At 51.6% G+C, this 23,943-nt stretch overlaps 1 protein-coding gene across 2 annotated transcripts in view; it reads right to left on the bottom strand.

The window, feature by feature from the left end:
* LOC144100731 (uncharacterized) overlaps positions 1-23,943 on the bottom strand; it is a 308,214-nt gene that overhangs the window by 187,969 nt on the left and 96,302 nt on the right. Inside the window, exons 2-3 of one of the 2 annotated variants that reach the window (XM_077633568.1) lie at positions 21,944-22,088; positions 795-985 (exon numbers count right to left, since the gene is read on the bottom strand). In XM_077633568.1, the coding sequence (XP_077489694.1) occupies positions 795-934 (140 nt within the window). In that variant the 5' untranslated portion in view covers positions 935-985; positions 21,944-22,088. The remainder of the gene's footprint in view (positions 1-794; positions 986-21,943; positions 22,089-23,943) is intronic. The other variant, XM_077633569.1, reaches the window with a different exon arrangement.

Here is a 23,943-nt window from a genome sequence, read left to right as displayed (position 1 = left end):
CTTATCACGATAAATGTTTCTTGTCGTGTAAAAGAATCGTAGCGTTTTGTTAAGCACAGTAGAAAATGAAATGAAAAGATGTTACCGGCTACGGAAATTGCTAATTTATATCTCAAGCTGCGGCCATGCGGTCGGTAAAAATGAAAATAAACAGAGAGAGGAAAGCAAGTAGAAGTAAAGAAGGGAGTGATAGCGAGAGAGGACAAGAGCTACGCAGAGGATTTGCAGAAGACAGGTGAAATAGTAGGCGTATCTTGTGAACGAGTGTCGGGGCACTGTGTGAAGCATATCTGTGCGCGAGCTTACACTGCACATATTTACCGAAAAGCATAAAAACATTATTTTTTGTCGCGTGCGCGTCAAAGTGCACGTGTAAGAATCCTTTTGGCCTTTCGTCGTGCTATGTCTATCACGAAAACGCCAAGGTGCACAGCGCGCCCGGCTGCCAAACGAAAGTTCACGCTTCGATGGCCGTGTATTTTTTCTTTCGACATCAGTTGCACACGAACGCGCCGCACGCCTCACCGTACTGGACGATATGCTACCGGTCTAAGCCCGGTTCTTTCTCTGACGAGGAGTGATGGTTATGGCAAATCTGTTAGGCGTGTCGTTCAGTTGTTTCCTTTTCGCTTGGAGTGTGCCGCCTGATAGACTTAAATTCTTTGTTTTTTTAGTAATAGACGATGGTGGCGGTCACACAATATTTGAAATTGATTTTAGGCACCGAGCGGGTTGTCACGAGGACGCATCCTGTCGACGAATTCTCTTCCGCCGTAAACTGATCAGGCGCTTACCTCTGGGCGGCTGCCTGCTCCTCGATGATCCTCACGAGCACGGGCAGCGCACTGACCAGCTGGTGGACGTCGCGTGTCGCATGTTGCACCGCTGCCGCCTGGCCACTGTCAGACGCAGAGACAGTATGCTCCGGGGCCATCAGCTGGCCCAGCGTTGCCTCCTCGGTCGCCTACAGCAAGATACTCCACAGCTGCGAACAAAATGCAAAGGTTGCATGGCTCAATAACCTTTCCACTAAACAGAGTCTGCGCCATGTGTTCTAACTGAAAATTGGTACCAGTTCTCACCAGAATAGAAATTGTAAATAAAATTGTCTTTTTTTGGTACGGCAGATCCTTTACAGGCCCTTGCGCGAAGCCAGAGCGACGCCTTCGTATTGCACGTGCCGCTCATGCATGTGTTGTCTATACTCGAAAACATGGGTGTAAAGCTCTAATGCATCTGAGTATGAGCAATACTTGCTGTTGCCCTAATTGGTCTTCCCTGATTATGATGAAATAGCGTAAAGAACACAACAAACTAGACAAAAGGGGTTCGACGGAGACGAAGAGCTTCTGTGGCCCTTTTTGTGTAGTGCGTAAGCGTTCTCTGGCCTGGTTCATCAAATCAAAGCAATGGATATTACCGCCAACTCCCCAGCGCTTGTCACTACGGGAAGGCACTTGGATCTGTTTCTGTTCTTGTACTTTGTTGGCTATCTTTTTGTCCTGGTGCATATTTTATTTGAAACTTATTTTTTCCGGTAATATAGTTTTATGGCACGTTTTCGTTTAGCCTTGAAATGATTTTAGTGCTAGGGGATGAAGGCACCGTCCGTTGATAACAAGGTGGTTATGTGGAATTATATTTATTAGATTTAAAACGCGCTAAAGGGATCAAGACATTTGTTTTGGTTGAAATTTTGCCGGATATTATTATTCTGCGCGACCGAAGGAGCACAAATTTTTCTGAGCAAATTTGATATGGCCGAGCGCCACACCTGAAGCGTTTGGAAACAATTTCCTCGAGCTGATTTATTCCAGCTCTGGAAATTTTTGAGGCAAACTCCTCTAACAGGCTGTTAGCTGCCAAACTACATTACTCGGGGCGAAATTCCCTCTGTATATTGTCTGCATGCTTACAACAAAAAAAAGAAACAAAGCAAGAAAGCAAGCCAGCCGTCAAGTAAAACACTATGTTCGAGTTATTAGGAACTTTCAGTATAACGTACGCAGACACACGCAAAGGAATAGCGAACGCTATAATATAGCGTCCTTTGTACTCCGCATGCGCCAAACGCTATTCCAAGTGGAGGTTTAACGTACGTGCGCGTTACGTACGCTGTTTTTCGAATTTATCGTGAGTGTTGCCACCACAGCATGAAGACTAGCTTAGATATCCAGTATGAACGTTTGGAGGCGGCCGGTTTTCCAAAAGAACTGAGGGCAGTGGCCGAAACGTTCTTGAAAAAGATAAAGGTTCGAGACGTCAAGAAGGTTGACTCAAAGACAGTAGAAAAGAGAAATTTTGAAGTCATGCCTTATGTGCATAAAGTCGCCCACACCATCAAAAAGGTCGCCGGAAAGCAGGGCGTCAATGTTGTGTTTTTAGCTCCCTGCAAACTTTCACGCCTGTGCTCACGTGTTGCACGTGGCAGGACTAATCGGCCGGTTTGTTCGACGCAGCATGAAAACCGCTACGTCAACTGTGCCACAGGTGTGGTTTACAAAATTTCGTTGACCTGCGAAAAAGTGTACATTGGGCAAACAGGTCGAAGTATAAATGACAGACTAAGAGAACACCACAACTCTCAGTCCCCTACTGACGGTGCTAACTTGCCTCGACATTGCCGGGAATACGGTTGCTACCCGCTATTTTCTAATGTTAGTATTGTCGGCAGAGGCAAGGGAAAAGTTGAGCGCGAAATCCTCGAAGCTTTCCTCATTAGTATTCAAGGAGATGATTGCATCAGCAGTCCTTCTATCTACCTCATGCAGAAGGAACTTAGCTTCCTTTCGCAACGGCGTTAGATCATAGCTGCGCAAACTTTGCCACTTTTCCTGGGAGACTGTTTTCTTCTATAAAGCACAGTTGCTAGTCCAGTCGTCGTGTGTGTGCCTCGTCTATTCGCTGTGTTCCGTCTTTTGACTGATTTTACTCCTGAACATGTAAAGGGAGTCCGCGTAGGCTGAGAGTAGATGAAGAAAACATCCGACGCTTGAGCCCCTGTAACTAGGGAAGCATAGCGTGAGAAGAAAGAAGGACGAAGACGAGACGAGAAAAGCGCTCAAATTTAGCACAACGGATTTATTGCAGACCAGGAGCGTCAGCAGGCTGTCTGTGGCATTATAAAGTAAACAGCTTGATTTGATGGCATGATGGCATATGACAGTTTTGTTGTATTTTCAGCTCATTTCTTTCAGCTGTATCAGTTGCGTATATATCCTCCTGGTCTACAAAAGAATCTGCTCTGTTGAATTTAACGCTTGTCCTGTCTCGTCTTTGACCTTCCCGCGGTATGCTTCACAAGTTATAAGTTACCAACCAGCCCAGGCGTACTCCCTGCTGGAGCCGCACGTATTCTGAAACTTCTTGGCACCAAAGTTTTCGATGTCTTCTTCTGCGGCCGTCATATCACTGGGTCTTGGTATGCTATAATTTATGTAGCTTACATCTACTGACATGCAGGCAATTCGTTCTGCAAAATGTGATAATTTCTTTCGAGCCTTGAACTTTGAAGGGGTCTACTACCGATAGCTTCGACAAGTGCGCCTGTAGGTAGATATCTAGCGACATGATGCTGCCAGGTTCATTTATATTTCCAATCAGTTTGAATCGTTTTTCTTCTTTATAGGTTTTTACGGTGAACGAAGGTCTGAGCGCGCAGGTCTTGCAAGCCCTCAAGTCCTTCTCCAAACTGTCGAGGCTGAGTCTTGCGCAGAGTTTAGCTGCAGTCTGCTTGCTTTTTTTCAAATTCAATTTCGCCCGACGCACCTTGTTCAAAATTCTTCTGAATCGGTTCTTTGGCTTTTTGTTCCTGTGCATCTCTACTCAGCACCACAAAGGTGCCGGTCTTGTCTGAGAGCCGCAGCGTAATGGTGTTGTCTTTTAGAAACCGAACAGTGCTTCTCGGTAAACATTCACTGAACCTCGGTTTAAAAATGGACCATGACACTTCCAGTTATACTGGCTGCTTTGAATCGTTCTGGTATTCGTTTTGCCACACTGGGAACCATGAGAAGCACCTGCACGCAACTGCATCTAGGGGTGATTGCGTCTTTCAGGTATGAGGATGATTTTTTGATCGGCTTTAGTGGTGAACAGGCGGGCAGGCTGAACCCTACAATAACCAGAGCCTTTGAACGTGAGTTCGAAGGGCTGGAATTAAGCGATGAACTGCCCAACCGATAAAAAATCCGATTCCTGGTCCTTGAAATCATCGCAGGAGTTTTGCACACCTGTTGGGAATGCAGGATCAAAAGGGAGAAGGCGATCCTGCAATACAACCCTGGACACTCGAAGCAGTATAAAGGTCAATCGCCTATGCTTGCACGTTCGAGGCCAAGCAAAAGTCGTGCAAACATGAGGGAAAAAGAACCTCGACAGGCTATACAGGACAGCGGTTATCCAGACGTCGTGTTGGCTTCGGTGGCGGAAAAGGATCTCAAACGATTCATCATTTTTCTCACAGCGCAAAAACAAAAACGGGACGCGAGACGACAGACTAGCATGAAGAAGCGCTCGTTCGTGTTAGTCTTTCGTCTCACGTCCCGTTCTTGTTGCGGTGTGTGCAAAATGATGAATGCTTACCAACTCGCTCTAAATTCAACCTTCGTTTTAAAAGGTCACCTGGAACGAAAAAGCGGTAAAATGGTGAGCCTAGACAAGAAAGATGCGGCCTTTGTAATTCCGTAGAATCGCTTAAAAAAGATAGCGAGCAAGCATTGAATCTCAGTCATCTTTTCTGCCCGGAAGAAACTGGTGGGCCCTTGTGCTCAAGTCAACAGACCAACAGAGCAACGAATCCCACAGTGTGGGATCGCCCACAAGATAACATTTGCCCAGCGTGATAGGAAAGTAGTGCACAACATGCCGCTGAAATGTGGGAAGTAATAGACCGGACAAACTGGAAGGTGTGTAAACACAACACTCAAGGAATGGGAAGCCCGGCAAGCTTGCTTTCCATTGTGACCATTGTACTGATTGCAAAAATTTCGAGCCCAGTTTTGGTGACACAACAAACTTAGGGCACGGAAAAACACAAACAGGAAGAGAAATAATCATAGCGTTCAAGATTATGACCGCCGGTACAGAAAGCCGCGTCAACGCTAATTCATTACCTATCAAAGATGGAGAATTTTGTTGCCTGAGTTTTTCGCGCTGAACAATGGGCAGGGGTAATGGTTTTTCTGTAGCCCATTTTGTTTTCATTTTTTTTATTATATTTCTAACTAAAATCGTTGTCACATTCTGTGTTTCACATAAGAAGCATAACTCGTGCGGTAATAAAGTCAGTTGAAAGTTCTCGCTTTGTATGTCGTCCTTGTCTATGTCCAGCGCAGTTACCACACTGCGAACACAAATGACTTGGCATGTTCGACCGTGTGGCTGCGCTTAACTCTTGGAACAGCAACAAAAAGCTTAGAAACGTGTAAAAGTGCGCAAGCACTAAAACCCTAAACCTCAAATTTCGGCCATGTTTGTCTATCCGAAGGCTCTCTTCGTGACCTTTGCGGTTGCTCGTGAAGAGCTACTTGGGTCCCACAAGCCCAGCCGGTGCGAGCACCTGCTATCGCAAGGCAGTGGCGGTTCGCTTAACCGTTGCACCGCTATGCCAGGAGTGGTATGAACGCAATGTAAATCTTCCCGGTTAGGTGGTATGATTCCATCTGTGGGCTAGCGTGAACTTTGGGACGCAGGTACATGGAGAGACAGATTGAAACAGGAAACACAAACACAGCACTGTGTTTCGTGCTTCAATCTGTCTCTCTACCTCACTGCGTCCCAAAGTTCACACTGGCCCAAAGATGGTGGTATAAACACTCCAAGTGGTCTATCAATGCAAAGCACAGAACGACCAATTCCCCCCCACACATAACGCACGCACACACACGCACACACACACACACACGCATATATATATATATATATATATATATATATATATATATATATATATATATATATATATATATATATATATATTTATGCGTGTGTGTGTGTGTGTGTGTGTGTGTGTGTGTGTGTGTGTGTGTGTGTGTGTGTGTGTGTGTGTGTGTGTGTGTGTGTGTGTGTGTGTGTGTGTGTGTGTGTGTGTGTGTGTGTGTGTGTGTGTGTGTGTGTGTGTGTGTGTGTGTGTGTGTGTGTGTGTGTGTTTCTGTCTGTTTCCAGTTTCTATGGCTGTTGGCTTCTCTCACATGCAAACGAGCGACTTTTTTTCGTTCCGTTTATATCTTCTCTCACATGCAAACGAGCGCCTTTTTTTCGTTCCCTTTATATATATATATATATATATATATATATATATATATATATAAGGAACGAAAAAAAGGCGCTCGTTTGCATGTGAGAGAAGCCAACAGCCATAGAAACTAATGAGCATAAAGGATTTAAAAAAAATATTTGTGGTGTTCATCAATGGAGATGGTCCGTTAATATTTTGCCGCTTAAGGAAAAGTTTTTAGAAAAGCAGAAGGACACACAACCACATACCACCGTTGGGAAACGAAGGCTGGAGGCCTTGAGTTCTGTTCCTGCCGGCGACAGGTGGTTGTTTGTTCTTTTGCTCTTCTAATCAATTATTTTTCAGCGATGAAATATTCACGCACAATCTTCATTGATCAACACCTCAAAGAAATGAAAAAAATCTCTTTGGTTTCTGTGGCTGCTGGCTAAAGTCACACACACACATGCACAAATTTATATATATGTGTGTGTGCGTGTGCGCGTGCGTGCGCGCGCGCGCGTGTGTGTGTGTGTGTGTGTGTGTGTGTGTGTGTGTGTGTGTGTGTGTGTGTGTGTGTGTGTGTGTGTGTGTGTGTGTGTGTGTGTGTGTGTGTGTGTGTGTGTGTGTGTGTGTGTGTGTGTGTGTGTGTGTGTGTGTGTTACAAAAGTCTTCTTGGATCCAGAAACATGTAATGCAGAAGAGGGACACACGAACGGAAACAGCGATTTAGTTACGACGTTTCGGCAGGGGTCCGGCCTTCGTCGGAAACAGTGCAAAGCATCCATACTTGCTTTTAAATACCTGTACGACGACAAGACATGTGACCAGCCACTAATATCTAATGACAACGTACGAAAATGCACGTGACGTCGTAAGAGACGCACAGTGACGAGGCTTACAGACTTTCGGAGTTGACATGTGCTCCTCCTCAGCAGATGTAGCTGGAACCCCTTTTATTCCAAGCGCCACATAGATGATATTTTCTCATCTGGCAGCACTGCGAATCAGAACTTCTATCTTTCATAGCAGCATTTTATAACGTTCACACTTCAAATTCATTTACGGATTCATACTCGATGGTAACCATCAATTTTTTGGGCGTAACAGTATCTTTGTAGGGTACCAAACTCAGAACTAAGCTTTATAGGAACCAACCGACAAGCATCAATACCTTCATTTCAAATTATCCACACCAGGAACTGCAAGACTATTAAATTCAATTGAATTCAATTTAGTTTCAGCACGACTTCGTAGTGCAAGGAGCGCGGAAAAAAAGCCAACAAAAATCGTCGGCTTGACGGGAACCGCGAACCTGTTACAGACAATGGCGGCGGCAGCGGTGCCGCAATTTGTTACACTGAACAGAAACTCACCACTTCGAGAAAAAAATTAAAAAACAGTTAAAGACATACAGAATGAACAAGGAATTTTATCATGTAGCTATACAAAGCATGTAGATAAAATCCTTTAATCACTCGTTTTCTAACGGGGAAAGAAAAAGAAAAAAAATTGATGTGAAGTGGCATGCAGAAACACAAACTGCAAGAAAAACATTGGTCACAAAAAATTCAAGAGTATAGAAAAAGCACAAGCATATGCATGAAAGAAATTTGACATTAAAACGTGAAATTTATGCCACCCATTCAGTTTCGAATTTTTTGCTGTAAGGCAAAACGGATGGATGGTTAAGAAGAGCGTTTTGTTCAGAATATACGGTAGCTGATGTTCGATCCTTTGCTGTCCATAATATGGACGGCTGGGCGGAATGTATCATGGTGGGATGTGCTGAAGTGGTCTTGTTTTTGCATTAGGCCTCAGGTTTGCAATGTCCTTTAGTATTGTGGTGTGTGTCTTTCTTTTATATACTGAAGCGCGAGCATGTATTCATACGTCCGTTTCCCTTGCACAGTTTTGTTCAGCGAATAGATGTGTAGCTTGCGAGTCATATAGAAGGTTAGTTATAATCCGAAAGGCTTTGTTTTGTAGCATTTGTATCTTATTGATATTCGCACCTGTCGTGGTTCCCCATTCTAAATGAGCGTAGGTTACATGACAGTGAAAATTGAGTGATATATTAGTAGTTTTATATTCTGAGGCAAGACGTGTCTAAACTTGTTAAGAACTCCGCATGCTCTTGAGAGCTTGACTTTTAGTTGATCGATATGTGTGTTCCAGGAAAGGCATTCATTTAAGGCATTAAGACATCCCAGAGATTTGATGTCTTTTACGTAGGGTATGCTTGCGTTACCTAGACACAATTCTGGTACAGACTGTACAGCCTTAATTTTGGTCCTAAACACAATTGCTTTTGTATTCTCTGTATTTGTGATTAATGAGTTATTTGTGCTCCATTCATCCAAATTTTTAAAGATGAAGTTGCCATCTTCGGACAGCTGGTGAGTAGTGGATGCAGTGAAAAAGACGGTAGTGTCGTCGGTGTATCTGACAAATTTTGTCTCTGGGTTTATCAAGGCAGTGTCGTTGATGTATAGGTTAAAAAGTAGTGACCCAACTCTGCTGCCTTGCAGAACACCTGCCTTGATTGGAAGAAATGTTGATTGTGTATTTTTTATTCCTAAGGATTGGAGGCGGTACATATGATAGCTTTTTACTAAGTTGGGGGCGGTTCCTCGGATAGCGTATCGCTCTAGTTTTGTTAACAATGTGGCATGGTTTATCGTATGGAACACCTTTGAAAAATCGATGTAGATCCCAAGTGTTACTAATTTAGCCTCGAACCTAGTAGTTGTAATAAGAACACAGCAGTTCCGGAGGCAAGAACTGCGCCACCAGCGGCTCACTCAAGACCTGTTTCTGCGCCTCCCAATATTATTACCGTTTTCCTTGAAGGAGTCGCCGTCGAAGCACTTGTTGACGCTGGCGCAGCCGTTTCGGTTCTCAGTCACACCCTCTGTCGCAGACTCAAAAAAGTGACGACGCCCCTTCCTCCCGTTTCTCTCCGGACGGCCAGCGCTCAGGACATTCGACCGTTAGCCGCCTGCACCGCCCGCCTGCTCATCGGGAACGTTCCCTACACAATCGAGTTCATCGTCCTCGCCCTCTCCTCTCAAGACGTTATCCTTGGTTGGGACTTCCTCTCCTCACATCACGCCGTTATTGACTGCGCCCGTGCTCAGCTTGACTTGTCACACTACAGTGACGCCCCCTTGGACGTACCTGCTGCTGCTGCTGCTGCTGCTGCTGCTGCTGCTGCTGCTGCTGCTGCTGCTGCTGCTGCTGCTGCTGCTGCTGCTGCTGCTGCTGCTGCTGCTGCTGCTGCTGCTGCTGCTGCTGCTGCTGCTGCTGCTGCTGCTGCTGCTGCTGCTGCTGCTGCTGCTGCTGCTGCTGCTGCTGCTGCTGCTGCTGCTGCTGCTGCTGCTGCTGCTGCTGCTGCTGCTGCTGCTGCTGCTGCTGCTGCTGCTGCTGCTGCTGCTGCTGCTGCTGCTGCTGCTGCTGCTGCTGCTGCTGCTGCTGCTGCTGCTGCTGCTGCTGCTGCTGCTGCTGCTGCTGCTGCTGCTGCTGCTGCTGCTGCTGCTGCTGCTGCTGCTGCTGCTGCTGCTGCTGCTGCTGCTGCTGCTGCTGCTGCTGCTGCTGCTGCTGCTGCTGCTGCTGCTGCTGCTGCTGCTGCTGCTGCTGCTGCTGCTGCTGCTGCTGCTGCTGCTGCTGCTGCTGCTGCTGCTGCTGCTGCTGCTGCTGCTGCTGCTGCTGCTGCTGCTGCTGCTGCTGCTGCTGCTGCTGCTGCTGCTGCTGCTGCTGCTGCTGCTGCTGCTGCTGCTGCTGCTGCTGCTGCTGCTGCTGCTGCTGCTGCTGCTGCTGCTGCTGCTGCTGCTGCTGCTGCTGCTGCTGCTGCTGCTGCTGCTGCTGCTGCTGCTGCTGCTGCTGCTGCTGCTGCTGCTGCTGCTGCTGCTGCTGCTGCTGCTGCTGCTGCTGCTGCTGCTGCTGCTGCTGCTGCTGCTGCTGCTGCTGCTGCTGCTGCTGCTGCTGCTGCTGCTGCTGCTGCTGCTGCTGCTGCTGCTGCTGCTGCTGCTGCTGCTGCTGCTGCTGCTGCTGCTGCTGCTGCTGCTGCTGCTGCTGCTGCTGCTGCTGCTGCTGCTGCTGCTGCTGCTGCTGCTGCTGCTGCTGCTGCTGCTGCTGCTGCTGCTGCTGCTGCTGCTGCTGCTGCTGCTGCTGCTGCTGCTGCTGCTGCTGCTGCTGCTGCTGCTGCTGCTGCTGCTGCTGCTGCTGCTGCTGCTGCTGCTGCTGCTGCTGCTGCTGCTGCTGCTGCTGCTGCTGCTGCTGCTGCTGCTGCTGCTGCTGCTGCTGCTGCTGCTGCTGCTGCTGCTGCTGCTGCTGCTGCTGCTGCTGCTGCTGCTGCTGCTGCTGCTGCTGCTGCTGCTGCTGCTGCTGCTGCTGCTGCTGCTGCTGCTGCTGCTGCTGCTGCTGCTGCTGCTGCTGCTGCTGCTGCTGCTGCTGCTGCTGCTGCTGCTGCTGCTGCTGCTGCTGCTGCTGCTGCTGCTGCTGCTGCTGCTGCTGCTGCTGCTGCTGCTGCTGCTGCTGCTGCTGCTGCTGCTGCTGCTGCTGCTGCTGCTGCTGCTGCTGCTGCTGCTGCTGCTGCTGCTGCTGCTGCTGCTGCTGCTGCTGCTGCTGCTGCTGCTGCTGCTGCTGCTGCTGCTGCTGCTGCTGCTGCTGCTGCTGCTGCTGCTGCTGCTGCTGCTGCTGCTGCTGCTGCTGCTGCTGCTGCTGCTGCTGCTGCTGCTGCTGCTGCTGCTGCTGCTGCTGCTGCTGCTGCTGCTGCTGCTGCTGCTGCTGCTGCTGCTGCTGCTGCTGCTGCTGCTGCTGCTGCTGCTGCTGCTGCTGCTGCTGCTGCTGCTGCTGCTGCTGCTGCTGCTGCTGCTGCTGCTGCTGCTGCTGCTGCTGCTGCTGCTGCTGCTGCTGCTGCTGCTGCTGCTGCTGCTGCTGCTGCTGCTGCTGCTGCTGCTGCTGCTGCTGCTGCTGCTGCTGCTGCTGCTGCTGCTGCTGCTGCTGCTGCTGCTGCTGCTGCTGCTGCTGCTGCTGCTGCTGCTGCTGCTGCTGCTGCTGCTGCTGCTGCTGCTGCTGCTGCTGCTGCTGCTGCTGCTGCTGCTGCTGCTGCTGCTGCTGCTGCTGCTGCTGCTGCTGCTGCTGCTGCTGCTGCTGCTGCTGCTGCTGCTGCTGCTGCTGCTGCTGCTGCTGCTGCTGCTGCTGCTGCTGCTGCTGCTGCTGCTGCTGCTGCTGCTGCTGCTGCTGCTGCTGCTGCTGCTGCTGCTGCTGCTGCTGCTGCTGCTGCTGCTGCTGCTGCTGCTGCTGCTGCTGCTGCTGCTGCTGCTGCTGCTGCTGCTGCTGCTGCTGCTGCTGCTGCTGCTGCTGCTGCTGCTGCTGCTGCTGCTGCTGCTGCTGCTGCTGCTGCTGCTGCTGCTGCTGCTGCTGCTGCTGCTGCTGCTGCTGCTGCTGCTGCTGCTGCTGCTGCTGCTGCTGCTGCTGCTGCTGCTGCTGCTGCTGCTGCTGCTGCTGCTGCTGCTGCTGCTGCTGCTGCTGCTGCTGCTGCTGCTGCTGCTGCTGCTGCTGCTGCTGCTGCTGCTGCTGCTGCTGCTGCTGCTGCTGCTGCTGCTGCTGCTGCTGCTGCTGCTGCTGCTGCTGCTGCTGCTGCTGCTGCTGCTGCTGCTGCTGCTGCTGCTGCTGCTGCTGCTGCTGCTGCTGCTGCTGCTGCTGCTGCTGCTGCTGCTGCTGCTGCTGCTGCTGCTGCTGCTGCTGCTGCTGCTGCTGCTGCTGCTGCTGCTGCTGCTGCTGCTGCTGCTGCTGCTGCTGCTGCTGCTGCTGCTGCTGCTGCTGCTGCTGCTGCTGCTGCTGCTGCTGCTGCTGCTGCTGCTGCTGCTGCTGCTGCTGCTGCTGCTGCTGCTGCTGCTGCTGCTGCTGCTGCTGCTGCTGCTGCTGCTGCTGCTGCTGCTGCTGCTGCTGCTGCTGCTGCTGCTGCTGCTGCTGCTGCTGCTGCTGCTGCTGCTGCTGCTGCTGCTGCTGCTGCTGCTGCTGCTGCTGCTGCTGCTGCTGCTGCTGCTGCTGCTGCTGCTGCTGCTGCTGCTGCTGCTGCTGCTGCTGCTGCTGCTGCTGCTGCTGCTGCTGCTGCTGCTGCTGCTGCTGCTGCTGCTGCTGCTGCTGCTGCTGCTGCTGCTGCTGCTGCTGCTGCTGCTGCTGCTGCTGCTGCTGCTGCTGCTGCTGCTGCTGCTGCTGCTGCTGCTGCTGCTGCTGCTGCTGCTGCTGCTGCTGCTGCTGCTGCTGCTGCTGCTGCTGCTGCTGCTGCTGCTGCTGCTGCTGCTGCTGCTGCTGCTGCTGCTGCTGCTGCTGCTGCTGCTGCTGCTGCTGCTGCTGCTGCTGCTGCTGCTGCTGCTGCTGCTGCTGCTGCTGCTGCTGCTGCTGCTGCTGCTGCTGCTGCTGCTGCTGCTGCTGCTGCTGCTGCTGCTGCTGCTGCTGCTGCTGCTGCTGCTGCTGCTGCTGCTGCTGCTGCTGCTGCTGCTGCTGCTGCTGCTGCTGCTGCTGCTGCTGCTGCTGCTGCTGCTGCTGCTGCTGCTGCTGCTGCTGCTGCTGCTGCTGCTGCTGCTGCTGCTGCTGCTGCTGCTGCTGCTGCTGCTGCTGCTGCTGCTGCTGCTGCTGCTGCTGCTGCTGCTGCTGCTGCTGCTGCTGCTGCTGCTGCTGCTGCTGCTGCTGCTGCTGCTGCTGCTGCTGCTGCTGCTGCTGCTGCTGCTGCTGCTGCTGCTGCTGCTGCTGCTGCTGCTGCTGCTGCTGCTGCTGCTGCTGCTGCTGCTGCTGCTGCTGCTGCTGCTGCTGCTGCTGCTGCTGCTGCTGCTGCTGCTGCTGCTGCTGCTGCTGCTGCTGCTGCTGCTGCTGCTGCTGCTGCTGCTGCTGCTGCTGCTGCTGCTGCTGCTGCTGCTGCTGCTGCTGCTGCTGCTGCTGCTGCTGCTGCTGCTGCTGCTGCTGCTGCTGCTGCTGCTGCTGCTGCTGCTGCTGCTGCTGCTGCTGCTGCTGCTGCTGCTGCTGCTGCTGCTGCTGCTGCTGCTGCTGCTGCTGCTGCTGCTGCTGCTGCTGCTGCTGCTGCTGCTGCTGCTGCTGCTGCTGCTGCTGCTGCTGCTGCTGCTGCTGCTGCTGCTGCTGCTGCTGCTGCTGCTGCTGCTGCTGCTGCTGCTGCTGCTGCTGCTGCTGCTGCTGCTGCTGCTGCTGCTGCTGCTGCTGCTGCTGCTGCTGCTGCTGCTGCTGCTGCTGCTGCTGCTGCTGCTGCTGCTGCTGCTGCTGCTGCTGCTGCTGCTGCTGCTGCTGCTGCTGCTGCTGCTGCTGCTGCTGCTGCTGCTGCTGCTGCTGCTGCTGCTGCTGCTGCTGCTGCTGCTGCTGCTGCTGCTGCTGCTGCTGCTGCTGCTGCTGCTGCTGCTGCTGCTGCTGCTGCTGCTGCTGCTGCTGCTGCTGCTGCTGCTGCTGCTGCTGCTGCTGCTGCTGCTGCTGCTGCTGCTGCTGCTGCTGCTGCTGCTGCTGCTGCTGCTGCTGCTGCTGCTGCTGCTGCTGCTGCTGCTGCTGCTGCTGCTGCTGCTGCTGCTGCTGCTGCTGCTGCTGCTGCTGCTGCTGCTGCTGCTGCTGCTGCTGCTGCTGCTGCTGCTGCTGCTGCTGCTGCTGCTGCTGCTGCTGCTGCTGCTGCTGCTGCTGCTGCTGCTGCTGCTGCTGCTGCTGCTGCTGCTGCTGCTGCTGCTGCTGCTGCTGCTGCTGCTGCTGCTGCTGCTGCTGCTGCTGCTGCTGCTGCTGCTGCTGCTGCTGCTGCTGCTGCTGCTGCTGCTGCTGCTGCTGCTGCTGCTGCTGCTGCTGCTGCTGCTGCTGCTGCTGCTGCTGCTGCTGCTGCTGCTGCTGCTGCTGCTGCTGCTGCTGCTGCTGCTGCTGCTGCTGCTGCTGCTGCTGCTGCTGCTGCTGCTGCTGCTGCTGCTGCTGCTGCTGCTGCTGCTGCTGCTGCTGCTGCTGCTGCTGCTGCTGCTGCTGCTGCTGCTGCTGCTGCTGCTGCTGCTGCTGCTGCTGCTGCTGCTGCTGCTGCTGCTGCTGCTGCTGCTGCTGCTGCTGCTGCTGCTGCTGCTGCTGCTGCTGCTGCTGCTGCTGCTGCTGCTGCTGCTGCTGCTGCTGCTGCTGCTGCTGCTGCTGCTGCTGCTGCTGCTGCTGCTGCTGCTGCTGCTGCTGCTGCTGCTGCTGCTGCTGCTGCTGCTGCTGCTGCTGCTGCTGCTGCTGCTGCTGCTGCTGCTGCTGCTGCTGCTGCTGCTGCTGCTGCTGCTGCTGCTGCTGCTGCTGCTGCTGCTGCTGCTGCTGCTGCTGCTGCTGCTGCTGCTGCTGCTGCTGCTGCTGCTGCTGCTGCTGCTGCTGCTGCTGCTGCTGCTGCTGCTGCTGCTGCTGCTGCTGCTGCTGCTGCTGCTGCTGCTGCTGCTGCTGCTGCTGCTGCTGCTGCTGCTGCTGCTGCTGCTGCTGCTGCTGCTGCTGCTGCTGCTGCTGCTGCTGCTGCTGCTGCTGCTGCTGCTGCTGCTGCTGCTGCTGCTGCTGCTGCTGCTGCTGCTGCTGCTGCTGCTGCTGCTGCTGCTGCTGCTGCTGCTGCTGCTGCTGCTGCTGCTGCTGCTGCTGCTGCTGCTGCTGCTGCTGCTGCTGCTGCTGCTGCTGCTGCTGCTGCTGCTGCTGCTGCTGCTGCTGCTGCTGCTGCTGCTGCTGCTGCTGCTGCTGCTGCTGCTGCTGCTGCTGCTGCTGCTGCTGCTGCTGCTGCTGCTGCTGCTGCTGCTGCTGCTGCTGCTGCTGCTGCTGCTGCTGCTGCTGCTGCTGCTGCTGCTGCTGCTGCTGCTGCTGCTGCTGCTGCTGCTGCTGCTGCTGCTGCTGCTGCTGCTGCTGCTGCTGCTGCTGCTGCTGCTGCTGCTGCTGCTGCTGCTGCTGCTGCTGCTGCTGCTGCTGCTGCTGCTGCTGCTGCTGCTGCTGCTGCTGCTGCTGCTGCTGCTGCTGCTGCTGCTGCTGCTGCTGCTGCTGCTGCTGCTGCTGCTGCTGCTGCTGCTGCTGCTGCTGCTGCTGCTGCTGCTGCTGCTGCTGCTGCTGCTGCTGCTGCTGCTGCTGCTGCTGCTGCTGCTGCTGCTGCTGCTGCTGCTGCTGCTGCTGCTGCTGCTGCTGCTGCTGCTGCTGCTGCTGCTGCTGCTGCTGCTGCTGCTGCTGCTGCTGCTGCTGCTGCTGCTGCTGCTGCTGCTGCTGCTGCTGCTGCTGCTGCTGCTGCTGCTGCTGCTGCTGCTGCTGCTGCTGCTGCTGCTGCTGCTGCTGCTGCTGCTGCTGCTGCTGCTGCTGCTGCTGCTGCTGCTGCTGCTGCTGCTGCTGCTGCTGCTGCTGCTGCTGCTGCTGCTGCTGCTGCTGCTGCTGCTGCTGCTGCTGCTGCTGCTGCTGCTGCTGCTGCTGCTGCTGCTGCTGCTGCTGCTGCTGCTGCTGCTGCTGCTGCTGCTGCTGCTGCTGCTGCTGCTGCTGCTGCTGCTGCTGCTGCTGCTGCTGCTGCTGCTGCTGCTGCTGCTGCTGCTGCTGCTGCTGCTGCTGCTGCTGCTGCTGCTGCTGCTGCTGCTGCTGCTGCTGCTGCTGCTGCTGCTGCTGCTGCTGCTGCTGCTGCTGCTGCTGCTGCTGCTGCTGCTGCTGCTGCTGCTGCTGCTGCTGCTGCTGCTGCTGCTGCTGCTGCTGCTGCTGCTGCTGCTGCTGCTGCTGCTGCTGCTGCTGCTGCTGCTGCTGCTGCTGCTGCTGCTGCTGCTGCTGCTGCTGCTGCTTTCGTCTCAGAGGACACACACGTTCCACCTTTCTTTTCAGTGCTGGTGCCTCTCTCTTGTGCTGCGCTATCAGATGCAACTGTGACTTATACCCCCTCTTTACGATGCGCTGCCCAGAAGTCTGTTTTGCTGCCTCATGCTGTGCTGACAATTGTTCGTTGCTCCAGCGCTATTTGTGTGGCCAACCCGTTCTCCTGCCCTACCACTTTACTCCGTGGCCAATCGCTTGGTAGCGTTCCCGTTCTCGATCCCGCCTCCGCATACCCCCTCGTCGATAGCGCGGCCGGCCTTCACGTCAGCGCCATTACGCCTGTTCCCATCACGGATCAGTCGTCTGTAGATATTTTTCACCGTTCCGTCGACGCCGCCCTGACGTCTACCCAACGAGACCAGATTGTAGCCGTTCTGCAGCGATTTCAAGCTTCGTTTGACTGCCAGCATCCTTCCTTGGGCCGCACCACCATCGTTACCCACTGTATTGACACTGGAACCCATGCCCCTTTGCGCCAACGTCCGTACCGCGTGTCAGCCGCTGAACGCAGCATCATTGACGCCCAGGTGACCGACATGCTCCAGCGTCACGTGATACAACCGTCGAACAGTCCGTGGGCATCGCCAGTGGTTCTGGTCAAGAAAAAAGAGGGTTCCATCCGTTTCTGCGTGGACTACTGTCGTCTTAATAAGATTACACGCAAGGAAGTTTACCCTCTCCCCCGTATCGACGATGCCCTTGACTGCCTGCAGGGCTCTGAGTTCTTTTCTTAATTGGACTTTCGCTCCGGTTACTGGCAGGTGCCGATGGCGGATGCCGATCGCCCAAAAACTGCATTCGTCACACCCGACGGGCTTTATGAATTTAATGTCATGCCCTTCGGCCTCTGCAATGCACCCGCCACATTCGAGCGCATGATGGACAACATACTCCGAGGGCTCAAATGGCACACATGCCTTTGTTATCTAGACGACGTTGTAATCTTTTCCCCGGACTTTCCGTCTCACCTCCAGCGCCTCGAGACTGTTCTTCGCTGCCTGGCCGACGCTGGCCTCCAACTTAATTTTAAAAAGTGCCGCTTCGGAGCTCGGCAGCTCACCATTCTCGGACATGTCGTGTCGAAGGATGGCGTTCTCCCGGACCCGGCCAAGTTGCGATTTGTGGCCGAATTTCTAAAGCCCATGCCCAGTCTTACATAGTATTATTTTCTTTTGAATGAGCAATCCATACAGCCAAGCACTTCATATCCCATACAGCCAAGCACTCCGCTTTAAAGAGATTTCCTCTTACGATTCCGACTTTGCTGACAACTGCTGAAATCTGCGAAATGCTCTTACAAGAAAAATATACACACCACAAATAATTGGCGACGCAATAAAACGCGCAGATGCAATAGAGCGCAAGGAACTCCTCAGTTCAGATAAACACGCAGAACGACCACCAAGCACCAATTTAGTGCTAACCCATTGTGCATAAATGCCCAAAGTTAACGGTATCCTCAAGAAACATCCAATATTCTTATGCAGAGAAGCCGCCTGACACGAGTATTTTCACAGCCACCCCACGTAGCATACCGTAGGACACGGAACCTGCGTGACATGCTAACTTCATAAAAAAAAACTAACCCTTCTCCAAATGGCTGCCCCCTGGCCAAAAACCACGTTGTCAGGTATGAACTCATATGACCCCTACGACATTGGCAAGAAGTACTGCGTCAGAGTTTTACTGTAAAATAAAATGTCTTTCCCGAAGACTTTGCATGTCTCCTCATGCAGTTGACAGCGCAACAGGTAGAAATTGTAGTGAAATAAGACGAGAATCCCAAAAAGACGAAATGCTGACGGGTAAACGAAAATTAAAACTGAAAAACCGCGCTCAGGGCCGATTTTGTGCGTTGCCAAAAGCTGCCTTTTCGGGTGCCGTATGCGCCATGCGGACCCCTAGTGAACATCAGTGAATACAACAAGCAAACGGATACGTGAAAGAAGATGAGCTGAGAAGAAAAAATACGAGAAAAAAGAAGTAGGGGGGGGGGAGAAAAATGCGATGATACCTGCCGAACACCTTGGAGGCCCGAGGAGCAGACAGAAGAAAAACAAAACAAAAAACAAGGAGCAGGAGGGGAGAATAGGCACCGCTCACGGCAACAACAGAGCGGCGGCGAGTAAGGTGCCCAGAAAGAGACGCTGGCGGAATCGCAGAACAGATAAGAATTATACCTATGTCACACTGGACTTCTACAGGGCCTTTGCCGTCATGTTGTCTTGTTACACGAAAGGAGGAAAATCGAAAATGAGTAGCGGCGCTGCTAAATGGCAAATCTGAAAGAGATAGAACGCGGCATCCGTGAACGCCAAATGTAACCGGCAATCACTAAGGCTATATGTAGAGCGGCGCTATAGGAACATCTATAGGAAATTTAAGGAGACGATAGCAGTTCAGCTGAAGTGATACGAGGACAAGACTGCTTTCGTTTACGTTGGAAAAAGTAGCTACTACGATAATAAACGAACTTTCTGAAAGTGAGAAGCGGAGATTTTGAAACAAAACTTTCTTTTTTTTTCATCGTTCCCGGTCTAACCACGGTAAGCGCATTTTTTCGTTCGTCTTCTCGTTCTCTGTCAGCAGCGTACTCTTGCTTATGTCCTTTTGCGTATTTCAAATAAATTTGGTCGTGCCTGCTCAACGTGATGCCGTAATCATGAGCGACGAATCAGAAAACGTTAACACGAAGTGCGAAATTGCAATGAAGATTGCCGCTTTGGTATCATTACGCGCGGTGGCGAATGCGGCTGAGGCGCACGGTGACGCACTCGAATAAGAACTTCTCACAAACGTTTCCTATTGCAACGCCGTGGCGTTCCTTCCGTGAACTAGCGCACCGCCGTAGGTGGGTGTATACCCGCAACGAGCGATGGTTTGAGGATATTTTGCCGAACCTCGGAGACCAGCATTTTCGACAAGCGTTCCGCGTTGACCTGGCTGCTTTTCGATACCTTGTGGACCTGTGCCGGCCCGCAATGCAGCGTGAACATACAAATATGCGGTAGGCCATCAGTGTACAAAAATGATTGTCGGAATTGGACTTTTGAACACTCTGCTCAGCTGCCGCAGACCGGGTGGTAGCTACAGTCTTTGGTGTTGGGCTGTCAACTGTGAACACTATGCATAGGGAGTTTGCCGAGACTGTGGTGGATGTAACTGAACAGGAGTGGATCCGTATGACGGCACCAAACGAAGTGGATGAACATATTAACGAGTTTGCAGACAGTGGGGGCCTTGGATAGCTGCCATTTCCCGGCGTCTCCACCCCGTTTGAATGAAGTGGGCTATAATGCACTACGTAGTTGGCATAACAGAACTGTGAAACATGGTAGTGTTTAGAATATGTATGAAGTGACCTAATTATAACTTCATGGCTGCTCACTACACTGCAGCATTCTTTCAAAGTTTATTTTATTTCCATGGATCTAAAAAATCCTTTGCAATCTAAAATCACATTTACTGCTTCTCATCTATTTATAATTCTATTTTCAGTAATCATTATTATGCAAGTTGTGCTTTATCCACACACAGCCATATATATACTGTTGTCCGCAACTAAGGTGAACATGTGTGCTAATTATATCAGATACTTGCAAGCCATTGAGCAGGCGCATACAGGGCATTGTGCTGTCACTGCTCTCATGCGTTTTGCACAGCCACAACGATGGGAACATTACTCACGTCCGATGTCCTCAAGCGCTTCTGTTTTCACCTTGAGAAGTATACGACCCTCTACAACGTTAGGCTAATTCAAATCTGCTGCTCTTAAACAAACGCCCAATATTTTCACCATGAAACCTTGTGCATAAAAGATCAGCTTTGTCCTTGTGGATATACAGTGTCATCCTTCTGGCCCTTGTGCACCATAAATACCGGATTCGGTAAGTTAGTATAGGCAGCCCAGGACGGTGCCACAACTCCCATGTGTACACTAAATCCGATCTGGCTGAAACACTTGAAGGGCCGGTATTCAAGGCGCCAGTCACAGTGATCAGTGCCACTGCTGTTTTCCTGTTGATCCTTTGCGACCGGGCTTTTGCCCTGTCGGGGAATCACATGAAATCCTTCCCGCAAAATGACCCATTACAGGAAGAAAAAAGACGCTTCAATTATTTGTCCAAAGCACGAAGGATTGCTGAAAATGCCCTTGGGAGGATGAAAGCCCTCTTTCGATACGCCATGAAAAGGGTGGAGTGCGAGATCAGGCATGTGCCTGTGATTATTAGAGCCTGCTGCACTCTCAACCACATATGGGAACATTTTTGGTGCCCGCCTGGATGAGGTTTTCCAGCAGGACACAGGCTTTTGAGCAACCTGCTTATACGGCGCAGTTAGAAGTTGCTAGTGGGGCTAGTGTTCGGGCAGCTCTTGTGCACTACTTTCGGCAGCTGGAGCAGAAGGGCACTGAACATGACGAAGAGTGCTGCCCATGTTTTGTACCTCTAAGCAGCATACCTAATCCTAGGCAGCATTTGATGCAAGTGTGGGACAAAAGCAGGTCTAGCTTTGTGGCCTGCTGCAAACTGCTTGCTGCTTGGCTTGCTGCACTGAAAGCACTCCTGAAGGAGTGGTTTTCTCGCACAAACAAATGAGAAGATTGGGTAACCCCATTCATGTCAACTTCTTGATCTAGATGTCTGAACAATCAGGTTAACTAACTTAATGGGGGTTTCCCACCTGATTTCGTTGGTGTGAGAAGCACTCCTTCAGGCCGATATTTGGCGTGGCATGATCTGGACATAAGCCTCGTGCAAGACACACAAGCACGGATGTGGACATGCGTGTCGATATGCGTCTTCTGTGAACAAATGTCTTTGTATACAGTATCAGTACTTTCATGATTATAATTGCCAGTGTCACATAGTACACATCAATTTTTCCTTGTTCTTTCGCCCTTAAATTTTCTGAGGCACTTTTTGTCGCTCTATTGTGTTAAATGTGCACAGCTGTCAGCACTGTATTGAAACACTGCCTTGTGCCTTTCGCGCAGCCTGTGGACCAACAGTAACATATACATGAATGCAAGCTGAGATTTCCAGCAAGACTTTGACATGATTCACGCAAAGAGCGTAAACGATGTATCTGTTTTCCTTTAACCTTTTTGCCTGCTCCTGTGTTTATTAAGTGGTTTTTCTATAAACAAACATAGATGGAACTTCGCGCCAGTCCTGTCTTGTGTGTGTTGTCTCCGTCTTTTAGCACCAGTACGCTTTTTGCTTAAACCATGCCATGAGATTTCTGCATTTTAATTGTTAAGGAAGTCCTTCAATCCTTGAGCGAGGTCTTCCGCTTTCACTTGTCGCTCACAGAGCTCAAGCGCTATTATTCTATATTCTTTTAGATCCTGACGCAGGAGACGCTGCTCCTCTAGCAGAGATTGCTGCGTTTTTTGCGCTGCTGTGATTGGTCGCTTCCGCTTCTGCCGCTGGCGGATTGTACTAGCAAGAACTGTGGCATTGTCTGCTGTTACAACTGAAATGAGCCTCTGTCCGTCTGTCTGTTACACCTAAGCACAAAACAGAGCTGTGATAACATGCTGATATGTTTTAACTTGGTGCTTAGCGTTAGTTATAAGTCTCGCATTCATATGTTTGATACAGCTTCATGTTATAACATATTTAAAGATCCTGTCATTCAAAATAAACGATACAAATCCTTCGCCCAACAAGTCATGAGCAGTGGTTTGTTGTACATGAGGGCTTCAAACACCAACCAATGCAATTTCATCTCAAGTGAGCAGTCGGAAAATCTCGCTGAATTTCTGCCTTGTGTAAAGGACACAGAATTCTCCCACTAGCAGTTTCCTACTCTCTATTCGCCTAGCATTTAAATTTGTTATGATTTCAAAGGTTCAGAAGTCGTTCTTGCAGATGCAAATGTGTATTCTTCTAAGAAAATTACCTCTTCGACTGTGTTGACAGGGTGACAAGGGCTCTCTTCTATCAGAGAGCGGTCACTAACTGGCAGGCTTCCCAAAAACCCGTGCAGCTCCCAATAGAACGTCAGGGGTATGGCGCCTTGCCCAGTGTGCTTTCGTGACCACCTCCTGCAAGCAGAGTCCCATGAGCACTAGGTTCCCAACACTCAGGTAGACAAAGGAGTACCTTATACGAATACCCATTTTAACTGCTGCTATTGAACAAAACAAGTTTACTGCGGCAAGTACGCATTTTCGCATGCTGCACGTAGTGTGAAAAGCCAGAAGCTGCCCCCATCCCAATGCAGCAGCCCCTCTCGCAAAATCTGAGTTAAAACTGTGCCTCACCTGTCGCAGATTTCAAATCTGCAGCGCTGTTATCATAGCACAAAATCTCGCGACACTTAGCAATCTAATATAATGCCACGGTATTTATAAAAGTAGCACTTGACTATGTTCCCTACTCACCGCTATTCTGTACTCAAGTTTTCTATTTCGGAATGCACCTGGTCCTCTGTCTTTATGATGCCACGTTCGGCCAGTGTATTAGCAATGGCTTCGTAAACGGGCCCGTTCCGCCTCTCGCCGTGCAGTTCTGAAAGGTGAACTTCCCAGATACGGATGACAGCCCATGTTTCAGGCTCCGGCCAGTCGGCGCGCGGTGCTCTCGTAGTGCTTTCATTTGCTGCGCACGTCTGTGCGCCCAACTTGGTACTTGCCCCAGGGGCCTCCATTGATATTGTGTGCAAAATTAAAATAACATGCACATAAAAACGAACCGCTATAAATATGAAATAAAGCAGTTCAACTACGTGCGCGACAAACAGAAAACACTAGCAAACGAAAAATGCGCACACAGCAAAAAGGAAACGAAGAAAAAACAGCAAAGCGTGAGGCGCACTCATGTATATGTCGATGCGGCTGCTGAAAAACATTCGAGTCTTTTCTTAGATGTCTAGAAGTGTTAAGTGAACTATAACGCAAAATCAACCATTAAACAGGATTAATTATATGTTTTTACGTTTTCGAAACTAAAATTGCGTCAATTTTTTATTCTTTTAGCTCGCTAACTGGCGCTGACGTCCCGGTTGCTCCTTTAAGCAACTTTAAAAGGGCCATGACATGGTCGCTCTTCATCTTCCAGTTTTCTGCTTCAGTAACTAATGCAAGAGCTTATGATTCAATGTCCGAAATTTGGCTGCCCTGGACGCCCTGTATTTTCCAAAAATTACGATCGAAATTGAGACCGGGGGACTCCTCCCATCGGCAGCGACCGCCATATTCTAAAGCTCTCGTCACGCCACTAGCACATGCACGGAGCAACGTCGTCTGCTCTCGTTGCTGCAATATGCGCAGCGAGGTCTCATTCCCCCTGTACTTTCGCGGGTGATCAAAGTAGCAGTCGTCCCCCATGTATGAATGACTGGTACCGCAAAAGCGATAATAACAGTAACGCACTTTTTCTTCGGTATAGGTAGGGTCCGGTCACACTATAGGCCGGTGCGACGGCGATCGACGGTCGGTGGGCTGATCGGTAAGCAAACGCCGTCGCTGACGCACTGGCCTGTCACGTTAGACCGACGACGCCGCCAGCACGACCAACGACCGCGTATCGTAGTAATGTTAAGAGTCAGCTTAGTGGGAACCAGAAGAGTGTGATAGGGGACTAGTTGGTATGACATTCTATAAACTTGAGAATTTTAAAACTTATTGGACCTCATGCTAGCCACGGCGACATACGCAATGTGCGTGCACCAGCGAAGATCTGCTTTCATTAGGTGCCTGCGCATAGAACCGATAAGCAAGGCAAGCGACAAGGGCAGAAAACGCCGCTCGCCGCCGTCGCCTGGTCTTGTGCGGCCGAGCTAAAGCTTCACGCCCGGTGAGGCGACGGCCAGAAAACCTGCGCTTGTGTACCTTATCTTTATCGAAAAAAGCGAAACAAGCGGCTACATATCATATCTTCACACTTTGCTAATAATCA

This window comes from Amblyomma americanum, chromosome 8 (genome assembly GCF_052857255.1).
Source record: "Amblyomma americanum isolate KBUSLIRL-KWMA chromosome 8, ASM5285725v1, whole genome shotgun sequence".
Lineage (NCBI taxonomy): Eukaryota > Metazoa > Arthropoda > Arachnida > Ixodida > Ixodidae > Amblyomma > Amblyomma americanum.
This window is presented reverse-complemented; position numbering and strand designations above follow the sequence as displayed.